Source organism: Mugil cephalus, chromosome 15, assembly GCF_022458985.1.
Source record: "Mugil cephalus isolate CIBA_MC_2020 chromosome 15, CIBA_Mcephalus_1.1, whole genome shotgun sequence".
Classification (NCBI taxonomy): domain Eukaryota; kingdom Metazoa; phylum Chordata; class Actinopteri; order Mugiliformes; family Mugilidae; genus Mugil; species Mugil cephalus.
Genome location: NC_061784.1, coordinates 19140775 through 19164829, shown reverse-complemented (window position 1 = coordinate 19164829; position 24055 = coordinate 19140775). Strand labels below are relative to the sequence as shown.

Here is a 24055-nt window from a genome sequence, read left to right as displayed (position 1 = left end):
CACTATTACTAAGCGGACCAATCACAGTTAAACTTCTGGGGAGGTGCACGTCAGCTACAGCGCTAACGTCTGGGTTACATTAGAATGCATTTGTTTTCACATGTTTACCTAATAAACTGGCAAGTGAGTATATTGTGATATGATCTCATAGAGTTTTTCTTATAAATGTAAAAAAAAAACACCTGAGGAACATGTTGTCAGCTAGCAGCGTGCTAAAAGCATGCCAGCAGCGTGCTAGCAGCGTGCTAACAGCGTGCTAGCATTTTAATCCATGTTGTAACCACGTGCTCCTCTTTCTCTGCAGTAAAGCTCCTGACAATTCACCGGGACACATTGATGAGGCCAGAAGTCAGATCCCACTGATCTGAGACCAACAGTCTGGACGACCCCCCCACACACACACACTGTGTTCTCAGCAGTATTCAGTAGATGTTCACTACACACACACACACACACACACACACACACACACACAACACACACACACACATACATACAGGTATGTAATGTACAGATGTGTATTTTCTTTCGAAGGAATGTTTTCTTCCTCAACATTTAATTTGGTTTGTACCGTTTCCTCAAACTTGTGTTCAGCCCTCAGCTGTTGTTCATTGTGTCAGATGTTGTCTCAAGACCATCGTCAGGGTTTTTTTTGTTTTTTTTTGTTTGTTTTTTAATGAAAGTGTATATATTATATATATTTTGTTATTTAAGATATTTTGGCACTCAGATTTTCATTTCGTGGCAGCGCGCGTGTGGGATCGTGTGCATGTTGATCCGTGTTCATGAGTCCAGAGGTGAGTTCGAAGATGACGTCAGAGACCAAACGCTCGCTCTCGTTACCGTGGTAGCAGAGAGGTCTGTCAGTGTGTTTGATGGCAGTATTTGTATAATTAAAATTGACCAAAGTCAGACCCACACCAAGGCTTTTTTTTATTTTTTCCCCCCCGTCCAGAATCATTTTGGGTGTTTGACAGCTAAAGCTTGAACTAATCTCCAAACGCGACACACTGGCGGCCTTCGTTCTGCAAACTGCTGTCAAGCCGTTGTGCTGTTTGTAAATACGTGTAGTGTACAGATCTGCTAGTGGAGGCCTTGGACTGTTACTGAAAGTGAAAAAAGGTCAAAGGTTAGTAGTGATCTGCTGTGCCTGTTTTTTTTTTTTTGTTTTTGAGAATGCATCATACACTGAACTTATTTTGTTGTTGTTGGTTTGCTCTGTTTCCTTTTGTGTTTCCACTGAGAGCCCGAAGAAGACGTCGCCCAGTGTTTTTACACGTTTTGTGATTTTCTGTAGTTTTTACACGAGACTAAAACAAGTACACACAACAATCACTGTGATGGAGTGACAAATTAAAAGCCTGAAGAAGCGTTTGTTTTTCTTTTATCTTGAAATGTCACAAAACTTCTTTTTTTTTTTTCTCCTGAATCCCTCAAACACTCTTCTCTTCTCAACATCAGGACCAAAACTACTGCGTTTATCTGTTACACCTGAAACATCACAAAGCCTCAGGCAGATTATTTTCTGTAAGATATCGTCTTAAAGGGCAGAAAGTGTTTTATTAAAGACAGTAAATCAGCCAAAACGTATGAAAACACGGTCACGCTCCTTCGAAGGCCGGCGTTGTGAATATATCTCACTGTGTGTCTCATTGTGAAAGGATTTGTTTGGAGGCGTTTGCCCTGATGACTTGCATCGTTGACATAAGTAGCGGTTCAGTTTTCTCTCTTCGGTTCGTTGAGGTGTAGAAATATCCAGGTAGAGGACGGCAGGACGTCCTCGTGTGCAGCGCGACGCTCGGTACGAAGCCATAACATCTACAGACGTCGAACCAGTTTGACTCACGAATCTGCACCTCAGCTTTTTGTGTTAACTTTAAATATTTCTGTCTCCAAAAAAACGAGTTTTATTTTTTTTTCTACATGTGTGTAAATTAAGCGCTGTTCATATTATTCTTTGATGCTTGCCTTTTTTTTATATATATATATTTTTTTTTTTTTTGGAAGAAAATAATGCCAAATAAAGTTTCATTTAAAGAGAGCCTGTTTCTTCTATTGTTGTTTCTGCAGAGGAGGTAGAAAGAGGAGGAGAGGGTTGGTGGAGCGAACGCCCGAGGGGTAAATATGACCCACAGCGGCTGAGGTCAGTGTGTTCTGCGTTAGCGTTGTGCCGTCCCACGGCGGGAAGACAGGAAGGAGAGCCGCCTCCAAACCGCTGTCAGCTCAGCTGGAAACCACTCCAACAGTAGCTCAGATTTCCAGAGTCGGTTTTGGACTGAAAACACAAACTCACATCTGCTATGAATTCAGGCTCCGTCGGCTCACGTCTGTCCGCACTGCTGAAAACAAACAAAATAAAAAAAAATCCCGTCCACCTTTCATTTAGTCCCCCCTCCCTTTTTTTTTTTTTTTAGAAGTCTCTGAGATGAAGGAGCTGTTAACAAGCTGAGGCCTAATTGTAAATAACACTAATAATTCTTGTCCTGCGGTGAATTCTGTGACACGACCACATGGAGGCGCTAAAGTCTTTAACACTGTCCACATTGCAAATGTAAATTGCATTTTATAATTTATTGCCACTTTCTCTTATGGTGTGTTTTATGGGTTTTCAAGAGCAACTTTGTAGACGGAGAGGTCACTGATGGGAAAAAACACTTTTTTTTGTAGGTGTGTGGAAAATTGGAATCACATTTATCTCTTTTTGCTTAAAAAAAACTCTTCTTTCGTTCACCCAATTACTTCCTGTCCTTTTTTCACTACTACCCAGGGTTGGATGGTATACAGGCTCATACCAAATGTATATATTTTTTTCCGTCAGGGTATGAATTTTTAATATACCGGCTTCTTAACACGCATGGTGCGACTGCGTCACTGTGAGGCGTGGTGAAGATGAAAAGGTCAGAAAAGTGAAGGGATGGAGAGAAGCCACAAAAAGGTGTGTTGGTTGTTTGTTTTTGTTTTTTTAAATGGTGATCAGATGTCCTTAATTTCTGGGGACAGTCCCTGTTTTGGATGATCTGTCCACCAGCTTTATCTTTCCCTGAAAATATCCCCAATTTTAGCTTTTTGAGAATGAGAAAAAAATAAATAAATGTTGCACCAGACTACAGTTATTACGGTAGCCTGTTGAACTACTACTGACATCACAGACACAGTTTAAATATGTTTAAATATCAATAAATATATATATTTTCATCTTGATAACATTTAATTCTCTTTTTCTTCTGTCCCTGGTTTTCCAAATCAGCAGGCAGTGCTAACATGTAAACCTGTTTTACTACTAGTGTGTGATTATTCTACAATATTTACTCATCATCACAGTAAAACAGTCAATCTACTGCATTAATTTCTCTCTAAATCAGTAGAAAATCTTGTGAACACGTGATTATGCATGAAAAAAAAAAAACTGTGATACCGTCATAATTTTAGGTCATACCCTCCAGCTCTACAACTACCTTTCACATATATAAACATAAACCCTGAGAAATAACTTAAAAATGCATTTCTTAATACAGTATAAGCTGTTCATCTTAAGACAACTCATTTAAAAAGGGAAAAAACAACTGTAGTTAAGTTTTAAGACCCATGTCTTTCCACAGCTTTGTTCAACTAAATAATTCAGCTTCAACCAACATTTTTCTCTCTTTAATAAAAATGACTCATGCTGATAAGTTATCTAATAGCTGGTGGATATAGAAGCTAAAATCCCACATATTTCCTCAATGAGTTGTAAAAAGTTGGATTCACTGTCGTCACGGAGCCAGAAATGCAACTTTTTAAATCAATGCTGAACTTTGTTACCTGCAAAAACACATCTTAGACGCTTTGTAGTTTAATAAAATGCACATTTTTCTTGCTTTTACATCCCATAGTTGACCTGACGTGGCTGGTAACACGTGTACGTAACAAAAAAAACATTTCTTCAGTCGTCATGAACAAAACACGCAGTTCAAATGTTAAAGAAAATACAGTTTAATTAAAAATCTTAATGGCTTAGGCATGAAAACATTGCAACATAACGAATGTTGAGGATATTAAAAAGACAATAAATAAAATCATATCTACACAGGCGATAACAAAAAGCTTTTTAGTTAGGCAAGTTCCTGCTGAAAAAGGCTAGTTAACATGATTCTACACACGTCATTAATCAGTGGGTTTAGTTTTACCAGCGACTCTGAGGGAAAAAGTGTGCGAGACAGCGGAGCCTCTGGCAGTGATTCAGCAACGAGCCCTGAAACACAGATCAAGTGAACACGAAGCCGAGGGACTGGTGTCAAATACGCCGTCTCTGATCTGGGGAGGGGGGCAACACGAGGAGGAGCATCATGCTGCTTAGAAATGCTTTCTGAGGGGGACGGGGGGACGGGGGGGTTAAAGCTGCAAGACAAAACAAAAACTTTTAAGATGCCACAGATTCGTTCCTGTAGGGCAACTCCAGGCTCATTTATTCGCATTTATTATCTTAGTGTCGTACGTTTTTCTGAAATTGTGGAGGCAGTGTGGTCGAACTCCCAAAAGAGGAAGAATGTGAGGATGAAAGCAGCACTTTGCGTTCACTAAAGACATAAAGAGAGAGATGGCTTGTGAATTGTTCTCATCGGATTATTACGAAATAGATCATTTTAAAAGAAATTATGACGATACAATGTCAACTTAATTGAGATCGCGTGTCGTTACGTTGTTTGTCCACCAGAGGGCGCTGAAGTGTATTTAATTAAAATGAACCTGCTCTGTACAAATTAAAGGGGATCCCTAATATCCTTCATACTTAATGTCAAGTACGGTCTCCAAACTTTATATTTACTGTTGTGGGTTGTGAGTCTCTGAAAAGAAAGTCGGAGTCGTTGCTTCGCAGCGTTTTGGTTTGTGACAGACGGAAGGCACATTTTCTATTCTGCAGAAATCATCAGTGACCAGTTGTTTATTTTGGAACGGAAAAAAGTAACTATACCTAAACTCTACAACCTGTGTGTGTGTGTGTGAAGGTGAAGATGTTTGTTAAAATCTTGGGACATTTTTTTTTTCTTTTTTCTCTTAAATCTTAAACGTACCAGCCCTCATGTAGACTTGACATTAAAATGCTAAAGTGTGGAGCTTCTCTGTGCAGACGAAAGACATTCTAAGTGTTTGAATCTGGACGTTTCGTTGGGAGAGAGGAAACAAAACCTGACCCAGGACTGAGCATGTAGACGAGGGGGCTCATGAAATGATTCACAGGATGAAAGGTGAACTCACCAGACTAACAACTACAACACTTGAACAATGTGCCGACTGCGACGCACTGAAGCGGCCACGCGGTTCATATTTATTCCAGAGAGAAAAGCGTGTTTCCATTTAAGTTAGAATAAATAATGAGTCGACAAAAGGTGGCGCGAGTTTTAAATAATGTTAAGTAGTAGTAGTAGTGTGTTCAGCACTGCCCCCTTGTGTGCAGGAGTTAAACTGCAACGAGACTAAAGATGAAACCATTACTGGGATGTGAATAGATTCATGTCAAGACTCAAGCGCATTTTATCCAAGTATTACTAGTGTCTTTTTCCTCCAGCTGGGTTTGTTTCTTTTCATCCTGTAAGAAACACGTATGAGTCCGAACATGAGCTTTTTAAAATATTAAATGTGTATTCGAGTTGAGTGTCGATCTAAACGGGGGGAAACTTAAAGGAAAATCCAACCTCTGGAATGTTTCTGTCTCTGCGTATCCTTCAGCATCTGTTCACTCGTGTAACACATAACCCTGGTTTATTACTGAGTACCTGAGTCCACATGACAACTCAACAACTTTAGTTTTTTTTGTCTTTTTTAATTTTTTTTTTTTTGCTTTAGAGCTCGGTGTAAATCCCTCGACTTCTCACCGAACCCAGTGAAGCTAAAATCTGTGACGCCGAGCTGTTAGAAGAGAGAAGTCCTTTAGTTTTTTCTTTTTTTTTTATCTCGTTACTAAGAAACTATTAAAGTCTAGAGAAGCTTTTCGGCCGCCTGGCACAGCGGCGGGAAAAACGTGACGATAAATGACAATGATGAACTCGAGCCACTGTTAGTACTACACACGGCACGACACGTTTATGAGAGTACTTAAACATTAAACTTGTTACTTTCGTTATAGAACCGATCACTGAACCGGGAGGAGATGATGTTCGACTTATGTCGACACACCATCGAAAAAAAAAAACAGAGCGAGCCACGGCGACGACACGAAGCCCTGCAATACTGCACTGCAACTGAACATTCATCAGCATGAACACGCACGCCGCTAGCGGGGGTCACGGCGCTAAATTTCTCCCCGACCGAGCTCGCGTCGCTACATATTCGCACGCCACGATTTCGCAAAAAAAAAGAAGCCCCGTAAAGCACCGAACTGAGCGGGATCCGCCGGCTTCGACGCTTAATGAGACCGAGGGGCCTCGGTTTCAAGCGCTGGGCGGGGGGGTCCGAAGCTCGGCTACACAGAGCTCAACTTAAAGGCTTTGATTCTCCACGCGTGCTGCGTTCAGATCATACGCGACGTCGGTTCTCCGTCGTCTGAAGTGACGTCCCCGTCGTCCTACCGAGCTGAAATCATCTATTTCCCGTTTGAGTTTGAGGCTTTAGTTCCGGCCTCTTGGCACGAGGAGACTCCTCTTAAGAAGCCAGCTAATACTGTATAGTGTCTGAAAGTTCCCATACGACGTGAACGCAGCACCGCGCCGCGTCTCTCGAGCCTTTTTTTGGCAAACGAATTGCTTGTGGCCCTGCAGGAAAGTGCTTGGTAATGCTATCAATGATAATGGCACAGAGTGGAGACAGAGACGAGACAGAGGGGTGTGGGTGGGTGTGGGTGGAGTGGGGGGGTGACTGACTGGAGCGACTATGTGGCGATGTGCGCCGTCGAGGGGATGGAGACGAACTCGCGCAGGATGTTCTTGGCCGTCTCCAGGTTGTTCTGGGCGATCATCAGGGCTTTCTGGATGTCCTGGATGGAATAGCCCTGGGACATCAGGCATTCGATCTCCCCGTTCAGAGCCAGGTTCCCGGGGCCGGAGGCGGCGGCGGCGGCGGCGGCGGCAGGAGAAGAAGAAGAAGGAGCCGGAGCTGGAGTCGGGGCCAGAGAAGAAGAAGAAGAAGGAGGAGGAGGAGGAGGAAGAGGAGGAGAGGACGAGGGACCCGGGAGGTCTGGCAACGGGGCGAGGAATTCTCGGTTTAGAGGTCGGGGCCGGCGGTCGGAGTTGGCTCGACGTGGCAGAGGTTTCGGGGGTCGCTCGGGGTCGACGCCTGATGCGAACGCACCTGGAAACACACACAGGGTGAGAGACGAGTCAGTGGAGGTGTGAAAAGGTGTGTTAGGTTCAAGTACCTGAGGGAATGTGGAGGTTTTAGTTTCCTGTCAGAAGTGTTGGGAGTAACAAAAATAATGCAATTACTTTTTGCTGTAACGCAGTAATGTGACACATTACAAAGCGTGTGTTACAATGGATTTTAAACCCACAATTAATTAAATTAACTAAGTTTTGTGTTTTTACACAAATTTGAGATTAGCAGAGGAGAAAAAGACGATGACAGAGGACATATGCTCATTATTTTTGGTTTGTCAGAGAAAAGGATACATTAAAGTTAAGTTCACTTTTTGTGCAAAACCAAACGATCTCTGGACCTCGTGAAATAGCACAAGTAACTTAAGGAAACATGTAGCATGGAGCAGCTTCCTTTAGGTGTTTGGTTACAATATACAGTAGTAGCTTCTAGTTATACTGATTTCAATATTAATACACTGAAATTTACAGTATCTATCACAATATGTATTGAGCCATGAGCCAAAACTGCTCCATTATATTGTACAGTTGTTAGCGTTAGCTTAGCTTAGTCATTATTTCGTTGCACATTAACTTCTACTGATGCGTAAATGAGCTACACTGAATGAAATAAGATCTAATGAGAACACAAAACAGTGCATTTACAGTTGTTTTTATAGTTATATTTAAGTAACCTAAAAGTAATGTAATGCTTTACAATTCAAAGACATTATTATTATTATTATCAGTATTATTATTATTATTATTATAATGTAACTAATAACTTTAAAATTACAGTGACAAATAATAAGTAATGCTTTAGATTTTTGAAGGAACTTGTCCAACGTTGCCTGTCAGATTATAAACTGTGACGCTTGGATCAAAAGTGTCACTCACAGTCAAGTGAGGAAGTTATTACAACTTTTCCTGTTGCTCTTTGGATCTTTATTATTTTTCCATTTAGGAAGTTCAACCCTCCAGTGATGAATAAGGATACGCTGCATGCTCAGTATTTGGTAAAGGCATCTATTCCTGTAGCTCTTGGGACATCAGGGGGACGTCTGTTAGTTTTTAGGACTCCTGGAGGATCCCTTTTTGAGGGGGGGAGGTGTTGCACCTCTATGCAACGCTAGCGGCCTTTCAGTGGCAGCGCTTAACCAGCCACACCTGAACAGCCAAGAGTAAGGCCCAGACGTTGTCTATTAATGAGGTTCTGTGTAATAATGTAAAAGGGAGGTGCATAAAAGGCATAAAAGCTCCAGCTGAAATCTACCAGTAATTAGAAAAGCAACCCTGCTCCTCGTCAGTGCTAATTAACATCAGCTGGTTCGGTCCCGACTGGTGGCCTATAAAAAGGTGTCTCGTTAGTTCCCAAACGAGAAACCGCTCATGATGGGTAAAAGCAAAAAACCTCAAGCGGCTTTAGAAATATATTCACGGAGGAAAGTGACGCACTTATTACGCTACTTATTTTACCAGCTGTTTGTTTTAGTGGCCCAGCAGAGAGAAGTCTCCAGTATCTACGTGTGTCAAACTACTTAAGACTTCTCATGTAGAAGAACTGTGATAGGGTTCAAAATAGCAGAAACAAGTAAATACTGTTAAATACCTCAAAATGCATTAATTATAAATCTGTGGCATCATTATTAAAGCATGCGTCCTTACTGGCTTCTGCTGCGCTGTCCACGCTCAGAGTGCTGAAGGCTGCAGAGAGGCCGCTGATGTCCGACAGCATTCTCCTGGTGGGGGCGGGAGGGACGACCGGCCTGGGACAGTCGTACAGACAGTAAACATCATCCACGGCCGCCTCCTCCTTTTTGTCCTGGGAAGCCACAGCTGGATGTGGAAGGGGGTCTGAAAAATAAAATGATGCACTAGTGAAAACTCAGCCCAGCTCAGACTGATGATGTGGTTTCTTAACTAAGAAGGAGAACGTGTAACAGAGACGGCTTTCTTCTGGTTGCAGGAAATTGAAACCGATATTCTCAGCTGACTCTGGGAAAAGACTTTATTGATTCAGAAGGGAAATTGTTCAGTCACAGTAACGCAAAAAAAAAGAAGTGCTAGTAAAAAGAAATATAGGTGGAAGCTAATACAATAATAATGAAATAAAATACTATAGTATAAGCAAAAAACATTTTTTTTTTCGGTCTGACCAGTCCCCAATTGCTCGGGACTGTCCCTGTTTTGCATGACGTGTCCCCCGGTTAAAGCTGTCCCTGCAAATGTCCCCAACGTTAGCTTTTTATGAATGAAAAAAAAATGTTGCGCACAGACTACAGTTATTACGGTAGCCGGTTGTGCTGCTATTGGCATTACAGACATAGAAGTTTAAATATGTTTAAATATAAATAAATGTGTCAAAATAAATTAAACCGTAATTGTCCCCGTTTCCTCATTTCGTCTTGATAACTTTTACTTTATTTTATCTCCGAGCTGTAATTGTCCCTGGAGTTCCACATCAGTAGCTAATGCTAACACAGGTTAGCACCTGTTTTACTACTAGTGTGTGATTATTGTACAATAAATAGTAAAATAGTTCATCCTTAGTCAATCTACTGAATTAATTTGTCTCAACCAGTAGAAAATGTTGTGAACACGTGGTTATAAATGAAAAAAAATACCGTAATATACTGTAATGCTGTCAGAACTTTGAAAAATGCTATGATATACATTTTTGGTCATACCGCCCAGCACTATGAACACAAAAAACACAGAAATCAACATGCATTTCTCAAATAGTTTCGTGAGAAACTTTACCGAGGTCAGCGGCCTGCGTCGTCTCAGTGGACCCAGCCTGGCTCTGGATGTTACACATGGACTCGTAAACCTGGGGGTCCTCAGAGTCACTGTCCCCCACCTCCGGGCTGGGACAAAGACAGACGGACAGACAGAAAGATCATTTAAAATGAGCTGCAGTCTGATGCCCCTTACAGACTCTTACTGCATCTTAAATCTAAATGATTACAGGTAAAATCCTGGTTCAGTATATTGCATAAAATATATTTTTTTTGCATGCAATAAAAAAAAAGCTGCACATCTTGAATCAGTTTTCTTCACTGGTAAAACTGAACGAGTTGTTCATGCACACTGCAGTACTGCAGCTGCTTTCATTTCTTGGTCCACAATGTAACATTCAGCTCGGTTTTAGTGTTAGCCTTTAGGTATAACTTGTCCTGATTGTTACGCTCTTGTCGTCATCACCATCAAATAGACAAGCGGCACCACAAGAACTATTCTTGCTTCGTCTCCTTTTGAATTATTTAAAATCAGGGAAAATACCAAATTGAAAGGAGGTGAGTATGAGGATGAGGCTATGGAGCCCCCTGCTGGACAAATACAAAATATAATAATACAGGTCCAGATGGATAATTCAGTCCTGTCTGTGGATTAACTGTCTGGGCTCAATGGATAGATTCAAATATTCAAATTACCTCTGTAATCAGATAAATTCATTTCAAATGCTAATTATGCTAATGCTAATCTCTGCTAATTATGGTTGGTGTCTGTTAGACTTTGCGGGCGTGTTAGGCTTTTATTTTACAAACCACGATATATTGTGATATGTGGCTTTGAGGCAACATTTCGTCCAATTTCTAATTTTCTTTCTTACATTTACAGCAGCTATTAAAAACGATTCACCCTCTTGGATGTTTTTTTTTTTTTTGTTCCACTCTGACTGCTAAATACTTTCCCTTCAGGTATCCCCTTGATGCACTTTTGGCTTGAGTCAGGCTTTCACGATGATCGGAAGTGAAGTCCAGCCACAAATTCTCTACTGGTTCATCATACTGACAAAGATTCCATTTATAAATGTGATAAAAAAAAGGGGGAAAACATCCGAGAGGGCGAACACTTTTTATAGGCAGTGACTGGCCCACACTGTGACTCTTTATTTTTCTGTAATCTTGAGCCAATTTTTTTTTTTTTTTTTGTAATGACTGCATCTTCATTTCTGGCAGACTCTCAGAAATCTCCTGGCACAACTTTTGGTCTCTAATCGCCGACTCCACCGGCTCTAAATAAGGAACTGGGTGTCTGGGTTAGTACAGACGGAGCAGTGAGATGCAGCTGAGGTAGTTTTGCGCCCTTCGGCAGTGTTAAACAGTTCCCTCTATAATCCCTCTGAGAAACCGGATATGTGCAGTCACACAGTTATGCTGGGGGAATGAGTGGCCCGGGGGAGGCCTGACTTCACCCGTTTACCTGATGTCATTGTGGTTGTTTGCCTGGGTGGGCGGCGGAGGCACCAAGGAGCCCGTTATGACCCAGTGGGCACCAGAAGCCGGAAGGGAGGTGGGACTCATGTACTCGTTCTCCTCGCAGTCCGACGACGGCCTCTCGCCGCTCGACGCCGCCGACGACCCCGGCAGAGACCTGATCAGAAGCAGACGTCATCATTTTTTTTTTTGTGATAAATCCTGGTTAAAGGTGAATGAAACAAATAAGGAACCGGTCCACCACAAATTACTAATCGAGTTGAGCCCGAATCGAGCACTTTTGCCGAGTACTGTGCTCGGATTGAATGAAAATCCTCATTGGTTATCTGACTGTGTCTGGGTTCTGTGATAGACGCCGCACCACGCCCCTCCCCTACACATACACACGTGTGTTACTGTGTCCCACTCTGCTCACTCTGACACACAACACACAACCTTTAGAGTTTCTTCAGCTTCAGGTTTGTTTTTACTCCGGTTTGTACTTACTTATCAACCGGTGGAGTTCTGGTAAACGTGGGTTCGTTCGGACGACTCATGTTGTGTCTCTGCGTGTCGGAGTTTTTTTTCTTTTTTTTAACCGTCGGCTGGCTCTAACCAGTTTTTTTGACTTCACGCAGAGTGTCTGACACTTTCTTGTTGCGTTTCATTCAAAAATAAAGGTACCAGTGGTATAAATATTACAAATTAAGCTACACTCTACACACTTAAATGTTAAAAAAAAAAAGAAAGTTATGTCGATTACGTTTTACTTGATAATTGAAACAGCGTGTGTTGTATTCATTGTTGAAAAACTTGTTCTGTAAATAGTTTCGTTTGCTATCCTGATCAAAACCACAATTTCTGATAAACCCATATCAATTGCATGCCTAAAATAACATACCGGTTAAACCGGTTAAAGCTCCGCCCATTTCAACAAAACCCAACCTTCCGGGTTAATCCTGCCCACTTCCGGTTAGACCCCGCCCACTCCGAGTACAGATACAGATACATAATTCGTATGGTTTACAGATAATGCTGTACTCGCTCGTCCCTACTAATAAACAAAATATATTTCAGTCTTACAAATCCCCTCTAAATAATTGTTTCACTTCCTTTCCTCCACATCTGCCAGCGTCATACCTTGCAGACAGGCAGTACACGGCGTTGGTAGCCGACTGCGGTTTGCTCGACTCGCCGCTGGTTCCGTTGCTCTGATGGGTGGAGGACAGGGCTGCGGGGGCCTTGGTCACGGGACGAGGGACCATGTAGTTGGCAGCCCAGGCGGGCTGATCCGGGGTGGAGGGCAGGGGTCTCCTCTGAAGCCTGGAGTCCTGGCCGCCCAGGGAGGGGCGCTCAGGAGGGGGAGGCGGCGGCAGCTCTCTCAGGGATGGAGGCAGAGGTAGAGGCTTGTCTCTGTGAGTGGCCATCATCTGGGGTGGAGGTGAGCGGGAGGAGCGAGGAGGAGGAGGAGGAGGAGGAGGTGTTATTAATAAACAGAGACACACACATTCCTGTACTCCTGAACCAACGAGGACCTCACGCTGACTGTATTAGTGGAGGCTGGCAGAGGATTAGAGGATTGGTGAGAGGGCTTGACCCTTAATCTCAGCGTCACATGCGCACAGTCGACTATTGTGAATACCAACATTAAGGCCTTCACGTGATTTCCAGGAACTTCCGCGTTAATACGTGCGTGTTGTGAATTACGGGATTGTCAAATTTGGATGGATGTGTGAGAGGGGTACAACTTGATCCAAGAAAGATTACCCGAGTGGACTTTTATGAAAGTTGGAACTGGAGGTTTTCTATGATTCGTTTTGAGTCGTTTTGATGCCTCAGCATTATCAGTCAAATGAAGTCTGTGTTTTTATCTGCCACCATCTCTGAAATCATCCTTTTTACTGATAATCTTCGAAGAACAAATGAAAAAGTATTTAATTAGTCAACTTTAGCATAATATTATCATTTTTTTTAATGTTTTGCATGGGTATTTGTTGTATTTGTTTGCTCACTGCCAGTGTGAATCTTAAAGTTGCTTTATGTTCTTTCTAAATGTAAATTCTCAATGAATTTAATAGATTTTAATAATGGATCTTTTCACATCGTGCAAATTATGCTTGGACATGCTTGTTTTGTTTTAAGAAAGGCATGAAAAAAAGTGAATTAACACACACATTTTCGCCAAATTTCTGTATATTTTCCATGGAAACTTTAGTCGGGGAATTTTGGGAATTTGTGTGAATTTAAGGCCTGGAATGAATCTGCTGCGTTTGTTGAGCTCTGGGGGAATTTTGGGCACTTTGCAATATGCTGCTTTATTTTTGTGGCATTCTTCACATACGTCTTTGCACAAAACTTTATAATGAAATGTTGCTCGCTAGCTTATAATAAGGAGCAATAGATTTTGATTTTACTACTTAAACTGTAGCACCATAGATCAAATATCATCTACCTCATATTATCATCAAAACTTACTTGACTGTACATAGTCCTTTGGCTCAAACGTGTGGCTTCAATACTGTATCTGTGTTGTGGGCCCAGAAAAGTTGTTTTAGTAGTTCAGAATCCTAGAAAGCATTGTGTATGTGATGGAAGAACGCACAATGCTTGTGATATGTGTTTTAGTCAAGATTATGCTCCAATATTTTTTTTTCCACCAACTGTATTTATGTTCCTCACCTTCAGCTTTGATAATTCCCAGTTTATTCACATTAATTCCCATAAAATTCTGTTTATTCAAATTCAAAACAAATCCTTCTTCCTCAGTGAACTCAGACTCACCTTGGCTGTGGCTCCCGGAAGCTGTGGGCTTTGGAAGCCGGAGGATCTCTGCTGCAGGAGGTCCAGTCGCGGAGGCACCGGAGGCAGCTGAGACACTGGAGACGGCGCGCGCTCCACCTGCACAGACACGTATCCATGTAGAAACGTACTGCACGGCGCGATGTAAACAAAAAAAAAAAGATTCAAATGGAATCATCTTTGTCATGTCATCGTCTTGCCTTGCTGCAGGCCAGCCCGCCTATGACTAGGTCGTCCAGCCGATCGTCCTCTTCCTCCTCGTTGCCGGCGGCTTCCGCTCTGCTGGACGCCTGGAAGCCAGCGAAGGAAGCGCCGCTGGCCTTCGGGTGGAAGGGGTCCACCACGATGGGCTCGGTGCCTTTAATCTCACAGCGGCAAAAGGGGCAGCCCTGACCTTCGGACTCCTGGTACGAGACACACAGCAGGTTTAAAAGGTGAGAGAGCGTAGAGGCGCCTCAATTTAGTTCATTATTTCTTAAAAAAAAAATAAGAGGAACTACCAGTGAATAACACACAGATAGGCTGAAGCAACGACCCATATCTCTTCCCTAAATTTCTTATTTTTATCCACAAAAGGAAACGGCTAAGGTAAAACCACAACAGAATATTTGCAGAAAGAGCTGACTTGCAGCGGCTTAATATTAACGGACACTAAACTTAGGAATGGTGCAATAAAATGCACATGAATTCATCAATTATTAAGCGAGAATCATGTTTCTGTCGTGAATCCAACCGAGACAAGTGACTGTCAGTCACACTCAACTTTTCCACATTTAATCAGCTCACAGAGCTGCTCAGAAACTCACGTTTTAGCGCAAAGAACCCGACTTTATTTGAATAATGCTTTTCATATATTTACATGAAAAGCCAAAGGAAACGAAATGGTGGTTTTCAAGAGGGAAACGCTTTTATCATGAAAAATATATGCAGGAAGTGCACGAGTTTCATGTAGGAAGGTCGCTCTCGGAGATAACCGCATGTAAACTTTCATCCGTTTTGATAAAGTAAGTGTAGATTATCTTTAAAATAAGAAATTATAGATGCAATAAGGAAAACTGACTTGAACGGATCAGTGTATAGTTCAATGAAGTTACTCCACACTACTAGTGTTTGGAGTGTTTTGTGTTTATGGGAGGAAGCAAAACAACAATGCCCTTCCCTCTCATGACCGTCACGATTTACAGATAAAGACCGCGGCAGATAAATATAATAAAAGTTTATAGCTTGTTGTTGAGGGAATCACCTGCCAGGCAGTGAGACAGGAGGTGCACATCAAGTGTCTGCAGGGCTCGATCTTCACATCCTTGTCGTTCTCTGCGCAGATCTTGCAGAGTTGGAAAGTGGATCCCATCTCACAGTACAACTCATACTGCTCCTGCAGGGGGAGGAGGAGCAAAGCATAGGATGGTGCAGTGAGACTACTGAGGGAGATTTTCCTGAGAAACGTGAGAAGTAAACGAGGCCGTACCTGAGTAACTTTGATGTGGTCCTGCGGAGACGGTTCGCACAGCCCCGTCAGGTCCGGGTTCTGTGCACGGCCGTCTGGGAACAGATAGCTGGAGAACCACAAAACACGCACGCATCATTTAGAGACGCTGATCAAAACCGAAAGCAGTGCTCTCCTATTCTAGAAAGGTGAAAGAAACTTATACCGCTTATATAAAGCACTACTGCTTTATCCAGCGCAGCAAAAGACAGTAACATGGCTCCACTGTGCTTTAACATAACGCACTTTAAATTGCACAGATTGGAACAGTGACACTGTTTTGTGTTGCGACTCACAATCCCTCTCTGTATCCATCAATGAGGGCTTGGAAGAGTGGTTTGTTATGGGGGATGGTTTGCAGGATGTTCCCGTCGGCCGTCACGTAGCCGATTGCCCACTGGCCCAGGCGAGTGCAGCTCAGCCTGAAGATGTAGCTGAGAGAGACAAAACAAAGCCCTCAAGCTCCACTGCAGCTACGCGTTTGACGCAGCTGGGAACCGGGCCCTTGACCGGTTCCCATCTCGTTGGTTTCACCTCGCGGGTCTCACCTGCCGGGTTTGTGGATGAACCGGTGCAGCCGAGCCTTGACCTCGTCGTAGGTTAGAAAGGCCATGTACCCAGGATGTGTGACTGCCAGACTGTTCCAGTTCCTTAAAAGAGACGACCAGGGCTAAAGAGAAACCGACACACAGAAACAGATGTTCAGTTTCACTGCACGAAGCAGATTTAAGGATATCCTAACAAGAAAACAACCTCCACTCCACAAATGGTTATAATTCTTTTGTGATATATATATATTTTTTTTTTACATTGCAGCTGCACTTTTTTGGCACTAAACCACGTTCCAATGTCTGTTAACATCTGCTATGTGGTCAAACTGGGTGAGGTATAAACTGTTCTTTTTTTTAAGCTCATGATTTTACTGCAAACGTGAGAAATTGTCTCGTTTCGTATTTGGCTTAAAACCAAACTGCAACCAATAGTTAAAACATATTCTGGTGCAAATTTGTGCACAGAATGCACCAAACGCCTTGTAAGCTTCACCGCATGAAGATACTGGACAGATGCATCTGCTCATTATGTCCATTGAACAAATCAGAGACTTTCATGTACATGATATGGGATTGTAAACATGTTGCAGGATGCATCTGCTATGTCCCGCTAAAAAATCCCGCTGAAACATCCCACCAAAACCCCAAATACTCATTTAAAAAAAAAAAACTGTCGTCTTTAGGGACGATAATTTATCACTCTGTCAAAGAAGAATAACAATTTCTGGCTTAAAGGTGGCAAAAAAATCGCATTAAAATGGAAACCACAACATACACTAGACATCTTTCATTGAAATTTTCTATCTTGAAATTTCTACAGTTAGAATTCATAACCCTAAATAAGAAAATATATTATTTTGATGTGCACAACTAATATATTTTGTCAAATTCCTCATATTAATTGTATCGTGCGTTAATGGCTATAAACTGTTTATCTTTGAATGATGAGGTCCGGAGGGTACATATTATAAAAAGGCATATTCTCCACAAAAATAGTTTCAAAGCTTTGCAGAGGAATGACACTAATTATATTAAGGCGTTAGGTGAGACAATAACCAATCAACGATGGAAGAACGAACATGTGTGGATCTGTTTTCGCTACTTCTTGCTCAAGGTACTGGCGTGAATATTCCTGTTCGTTTTTTTACTACTCCCATGATGAAAGTGCATCTATCACTGTCATATGAAAAAAATGTTGGAGAAATTGCTGTGGATTATGATGCAAATCATCATCACATATTTTGGAGCAATAAAACTATTTTGGGAAAATGTTCGGACAACTATGCAGCACATTCCCAGATGTCGGATCCCACCGACACGTGTGTGTGTGTGTGTGTGTGTGTGTGTGTGTGTGTGTGTGTGTGTGTGTGTGTGTGTGTGTGTGTGTGTGTGTGCGTGTGAGACTCTATCTGGGAGATTTACCAGTAAACTCGACAGTAAATGACAAGTATCTTTTGAAAAGTATGATTGAAATTGGTTGAAATCCACCTACAGTAGATAATTGGCTATTAAGGAAATACACGAGATGGAAATTTAGGGATGTCCGATAACTGCTAATATCGGCCGATATTAGCCTATTTTGGTAATATCTGTTCATATCGTTATCGGTTTTAACACTGATAATGAAAACATTCATTACCCCACTGCTTGTGGGGTCCTGAAAACAACAGCAGAGGCTAACAGGTTGCTTGCTACCTAAAATTAGTCTGGGCGGAAAAAAAAAAAACGCCTGCATATATCGGTTGATATTGGAATCGGAAATTAAGAATTTGGACATATCGGCTATCGGATATCGGCAAAAAACCAATATCGGACATCCATACTTACGTCCTTTCTTAGACTTAAAAAGGACCCTAACATGGCAAGAGGGGAAACGTGGTCTTTGTTTCTTGGGGAATAGAGTGACATGCACGGGGACTTTCCACATTGTCTTGATGAAGCAGTTTACATCTCGTCTCTGCTGCGTACTCTGTAGGTTTTTGGCCACGGGTGCTCTCCATATCAACTGTTTATTCACGTGGACATCGGGAGTTTGGTGTGGACTGTTTGACGATGTTCATGCGCTGTGTATGTGTGTTTTTTAAATTTTTTATGTTAAGTATAAAAAAAAAACTGCAACCAAAGCTGGGCTGCGATGTTTATCTTTGCAACTAGATGCATGATGTTAATGCCTATAGATGCTAACCGAAACGCAACCTCAAGATAAATCGTTGGTGAAATCAATTCTGAACTGACGCAACAGGATGTTATCATCAAAGGAAGCCAAACACCACATTTTTCTGCTGAAATTAATTCATATTCAAATGTCGTGACTTGATCACTTTAAGCCATAAAGGCATCTCAGTAACCAGAAGCCTTACAGCGTCCCCCTATGAGCGGATCGTTTCTCATAAAGACATGGCATAATCTGTCTGCTGCATCTACGTCGAGATATTCAGCCGTGTGCCAGGTGAAAACAACTAAATGCCGCTCCTCTCCACACAATATAATTTAGATTCTCCACACTTGTTAATGACTGTTATTCTCCTTTTGCTAAAATACGGTTGGAGAGTCGAGTCTTCCTTTAATCGCCGGCTGAGCTAATACGCAGTTACCTGGAAGAGCCTGGTGAAGATGTCGAACTCAAAGACCGAGATGTAGTCGTTGCAGGTGAGGTCGATGGTGGATTTGAGGGCCATGGCCTCTAGACCTGAGCTGATGGGGTGAAACTCGTGGAGAGCCTGACGAAACGTCCTCCATGGCACTATGGTCCTGTATGGAGGGAGGGGGGGAGTTCACCAATATGCTCATAACGTCAAAATGTAAAACTCAGGGAGAAGGGGAAAGATGAAATAGAGATAATCCTAACTGGCAAGCACATAATCAAACAAAAGCCTGCAAAACTAGTTCTAATCTGGAATCCACACATGCAGATAAGCAAATTTATGACAAAGCAAACAGTTACATACTTGCACAAATGCTAAGAGCACACAACCCTTTTATAATAACGTATACGTTTTCTAATTCAGTGAGTCTAACGTTTATAAGGAGATACTCACTTGTCCCCAAACGACCTCCTCCAAAATTCGGCAGCGTCGGCTTTGGTGATCCTGAAGTTGTCGCCCTGAAATAAGCCATTGGGGAAGATGGCTTTTAGCTCGGCCAGCATGTGGCTGAAGATCAGAGACAGCTTGGTGAGGTTTCGCCTGGTGCAGAGGACAGAAAAAAAAAAAAAAAGAAAGACTGCAGGTGTTTATTAAGCATTTATGCACAATTTATCCTAAATGGAAAAGGGAAGTTAAACGACCGCGTTTACGCACGGTCCCTTTGGCTTCTCTGCTGACTGCTGACGTTACATCCGTTACCGCCAAAGCAAAACACACTTCTGCCTATAAAGCATCCAATTCATCCGGATATTTAAAGCCGAAAAGGAAAAAAAAGTCAATCATTTGCTGCTTGATTTGAGAATAATACATTTAATAGTTTTACATCTTTTACAGCACACTCTCAAACAGCATAGCCTGCTATAGGTCCTAAACCATGGCGTCCATCGCACCCTATACACATATATATATATATATATTTCAAGCTTTTTGACTGTGAACATAAACGTTGCTCTTCAAGCCGTTCACCAAAACTGCACCAGAGCCAAAACACGAAACGTGGCACGATGCGCCAGAGCTAATATAAAGAGGAGGAAACGCAGACCAGTGGAAAAAACATCATGTGGTTTTCACTATAAATACAACTTTGATGGTTCAGTTAGCGGCTCTTCGCCGAAGCCTGGTGACGACTGATAAAATTTGCATTTGTTGATTCGGAGTGTACACGAAGAAACGCTTGATAAAAATCACAGTGCGTCAGAGGAAGGATGCGCTTTCGCTTAGTAATGGCTTTCTGAGAAAAAGGGGAAGCAGATGTGATTGCGACAAACTTGATCACTCACTGAACATACACTGCGTTTCAGTGATGTTATAACGACACGAGGCCGATCTATTTTAGTTAAATGCCATTAGTTTGATTCCATCACGGAGATGGAAAGTGTAAAGAACCGGGGGCAGACTGCTCAGCAGCCTCAAGTGTGCGGAAAATGCTGACTAATCAGATGGCAAAGCAGTTTTACGGCAAGTATATGACCTGTATAAAGCACATACATGCCCTATAATTATGTCAGTAGCTCCCTGCCAACCTGATGCCGACTAAAAAGGAAAACAGCTGTTGTCCGATGGCAAAAAACAGAGTGACACCGTGCAAAATCTCCCGAAAATATAAGTAAACCGAACTAAAGATACACAAAACTTTTTTTTTTTTAAATCAGCCCACGTTTTTTGCATTCCTGTCCTTTAAAGGGATCAAATAGTTTACATTACAAGACAGGAGGTAGCTTCAGTTGCAGAGAGCGGCGGCGGCGGCGGCGGTGTCGGTTAAGGTATAATCAAACAATCGTGATCTTAAGGGATTATTTTATTGACATGGAAGTCAAGACAAACAACGATTAGCTCCGCGTGCACCATCTGCTCACAGCTCCTCGTTAATGGTCACGTCTGATGACATCACAGGCCCTACCTGGGCTGGGAGTTCTCCTCGTACATCCTCTCCTTGGCCTCCTTGAAGAGACTCATGGTCTGCTTCGTCTTGTTGGTCAGGTTCTCCACCACCACGCGGAAGTACTCGTTCTCCCCCAGGATTTCCATTTTGCCCTCGTATCTGGAGAGGATGGTGCGCAGGTGCTGGTAGGTGTCCGGCAGCAGGTCCAGGATGTACGGCGGGCTGTTCTTCAACGCCACCTTCGGGTTCTGGCACAGACGCACCACCTGGACGCACGGAAAACACGATCGCTCAGACGCTGCACATGCAAATAAAAAATGCCAACGCTCCCTTAAGGAAAAGCAAATAAGATTAGAAAAGACTTAGCTGCGAGGTTAAAAATGGCAGTCAGGTAATTAAAATAAAATTGGCCAAATCCCTTGGGAGCTTAAGGACAGTTAAATAATTTTATGCCAGCTAGATCACGAGCGATCTCCTGCGTTAGTTCGGATCAGGAGGTAAAAAAATACTCAGTGCTACTTTCAGTTTGTCCTGTTGTTTTGGAGCCAACATAACTCCTTGACCGCCAGACCTCGCTATTTACTGGCGAAGTATTTCTATTGATTCTGCTCTCAGCCCGGTAATTTCTTTAGATCTGAGAACATAGTGCAGCGTGGGACGAAGTTAGGCCAGAAAATGAGAGGAATGTATAAAATGTCACGGATTTTACGACTGCGCAGCAATATTTCGTAATTATATAAATCCAGTGGCGACGCATGGTCTGACTGCTCGCGTCAGAGACGTCGCCGCAAATCCCAAAACTTCCAGTTAACTTTCTGAGCATGACGCAGCACAATGCAGCATATTTTAAACTGATTGCATTTTGTAGCCGATCGCTCGTGCATTTCTCTGCATTTGATCCAGCTTTTGGTTTACGGGGGACTTGTTCAAGCTGTCGACGTAGAGGGGGTTCAAATCTGTGACCTTATGTCCCAAATCAGCAGACCACAGCCAGATGTCATAACTTAAAATGCTCAAACGTGGAATGGCAAAAGTAAACAAAAAAATTCTAGCATTTTATTTCAGTATAAACGCTCCTCAAACATCAAGTCAGTAACTTAAATACCAGCTTCCACACTTGTCATGTTCAGTTCACTAGAATTGCTGTTTAAATATTTCTGATTTCAATACACAAACATTTGTAAATCAACTACTCTAACCCCAATCTCATTTTATCACTCGGGTTAGAATATCATAAAGCGATCTCACTGTAAGAGGCAGTAAACTCTGATAACATCTCATCACCCAGCCGAGACAAAAAAGGCTTTTTCAGAAACTACTAACGACAAAAAGACTCGTCGTGCAGGTGTAAACAAGCCGGCGCAGTCACATCTGTGCACAGCAACGCTGCACATGCACCCCTGTGTCTATTGTGCCCTCGTCTTATCTGACTCTGACTCTCTTCCTTCTGCAGTTCTTCCGAATTCATATCTCGCGAGCCCTTCTTGCACCATCACCGCGCATCGCAGACGCTACGGACAGCGAGTTGGCAGTTTCGGTGTTAGTTATTCGCTTAAAATTAGTAAAGGAGGTGTGAATTGTGTTGCACAAACACGTCTCTGTTATTTTGGCAACCCATTCATCCTCCAGCCATGTGATGAAACACTGAATTTCCCCCCATTCTGATGCTGGTTCAACATAAACTTGTCAGCGTTAAGCCGAATTTAATGCACGACTGCTTTATTATAATCTTCAGTGAAATTAGAAAGAGTGTGTATACAGAGCCAACCATTGTATGTGTTCTCATGTAACACATACACCTCTTTTGATCTAACACTAAATATAGGATGGCCTTAAAGAGACACTAATGTGACCTAATTCACTAAATATTACCCCAATTAGATAAAGCATCAGGGACACTGTTGTGCTCCAGTCTTGGGGGTCTAATTTTCTCACAGTGTGGGCCTTAAATTAATGTCCTTTACTTTTAATTTTATGCTACACGACTTAGTTGAACCTATTGCTTTATAATATAATAAACTAGGTGTGTATAACAGGTTTACAACGACAACAGATCCCAAAAACAAAAAAAAAAAAAAAAAAAAGGGGGGGAAGAGGGAAGTGGTTATATTCGTCATGCTAAAGTACTGAAAATTGCCAAAAGTGGCAATTTCAGTTCAGTATTTTACACATTTTTTTTCTAACAATGGCATAATCTGAGGACAGAGTCGATACCTTATCCATGAGTTTCCAGCATTTTTCCACCATTTTCTTATCGACCACTGCAGGTTGGTGAGGCTGGAGAGGCTGCTGGTGGGGCTGAAAGGCGTCCTTCATCAAGCCGATGAGACCGGCGCCCCTCCTCGGATTTCCGGCCATTAATTCGGTCGGTGACCGGGGGTTAGCCCCGGGGCTGGGGGGGGGCTGAAGGGAGGGAGGGAGGGAGGGAGGGATGAGGGGGGGTTAACAATCAGGGATTCTTCTTGACACGTCTTTTCAGCCTTTTTTTCCTCGTTACGGCCCGTCCGTTCTTCTTCGTCGGTGGAAATAATTCGTCATGGAGACGCTGACACCAAGAGCAGGAGAAAAAAAAAAAAAAAGACCAAAAAAAAAAAATAAAAAATAAAGACAAACTAACAAGAAAAACTGTACCCGACGCTAGCTAGCTCAACAAGCTACATTTGAAAAGCCTTTCAGTTTTTAATTCGCCGAGCTCAAGACATACTCGTTGTGTTGTTGTTGTTGCGTCCGATGTCAAAAAAAAGGCGAGCTAGCTGTGTATCTGTTATCTCCTTCCGGCGACGGCGGCTTAAATCCCCCCAGAGTAATCGGGCCGGCTTATTATGATAAAGTCTGGGTGTTAATAAGCCACACACAGAGAGAGAGAGCGACCAACAAACAGGTTGAGAAGAGAAGCTGCTTCAGCTTCAGCCAACGACAAGACAGAGAAAACACGGATGTCCGGCCACGACTGACAAAATACAAAATAAAAGACACGGTCAATGAGAATAAAACAACGGGAAAGAAAAACTGGTGTACGAAGCGTTTCAAGTAGTTTACTTTAAAGCCAAATGTATTTAATATACACTTCTTTTATATAGTTTTTATATAAACATTTTTATTCATATATATATATATTGCTTATAGCTTCCCTGGATAAAAAGTGCATTGTAAATAAAATAGATATTAAATATTGCTTTAATATCTATCTATCTAATAACCACAATTGCCTAATTCACAATGCCTTTT

The 24055-nt window shown here is 42.3% G+C and overlaps 2 protein-coding genes across 3 annotated transcripts in view; one reads left to right on the top strand and one right to left on the bottom strand.

Annotated features, from left to right (window-relative positions):
* Positions 1-2041, top strand: part of mcama (melanoma cell adhesion molecule a) — a 42604-nt gene extending 40563 nt beyond the window's left edge. For both annotated transcript variants that reach the window (XM_047607856.1, XM_047607855.1), the window contains one exon: positions 305-2041. In XM_047607856.1, the coding sequence (XP_047463812.1) occupies positions 305-307 (3 nt within the window). In that variant the 3' untranslated portion in view covers positions 308-2041. The remainder of the gene's footprint in view (positions 1-304) is intronic.
* Positions 2042-3948: 1907 nt separating this feature from the next.
* Positions 3949-23744, bottom strand: LOC125021255 (E3 ubiquitin-protein ligase CBL-like). The gene is made up of 15 exons (XM_047607236.1): positions 23042-23744; positions 20846-21093; positions 19339-19485; positions 18895-19051; positions 16298-16419; positions 16046-16183; positions 15732-15819; positions 15507-15638; positions 14464-14667; positions 14246-14362; positions 12605-12894; positions 11472-11642; positions 10026-10132; positions 8931-9119; positions 3949-7263 (listed from the first exon to the last, which is right to left on the bottom strand). Exons 1-15 carry the CDS (start codon positions 23183-23185, stop codon positions 6845-6847), a joined length of 2673 nt encoding a protein of 890 aa, XP_047463192.1. The 5' UTR covers positions 23186-23744; the 3' UTR covers positions 3949-6844.
* Positions 23745-24055: the final 311 nt, after the last annotated feature.

What these genes read in the sequence shown, in the direction of transcription:
- LOC125021255 (XM_047607236.1), bottom strand. Translation starts at nt 23,185, where the DNA reads ATGGCCGGAAATCCGAGGAGGGGCGCCGGTCTCATCGGCTTGATGAAG. An exon ending in TCTTCACCAGGCTCTTCCAG is followed by an intron (nt 16,420 to 18,894) that starts GTAACTGCGTAT and finishes GTTTCTCTTTAG; the next exon opens with CCCTGGTCGTCTCTTTTAAG. An exon ending in AACAACCACAATGACATCAG is followed by an intron (nt 10,133 to 11,471) that starts GTAAACGGGTGA and finishes TCTTTGTCCCAG; the next exon opens with CCCGGAGGTGGGGGACAGTG.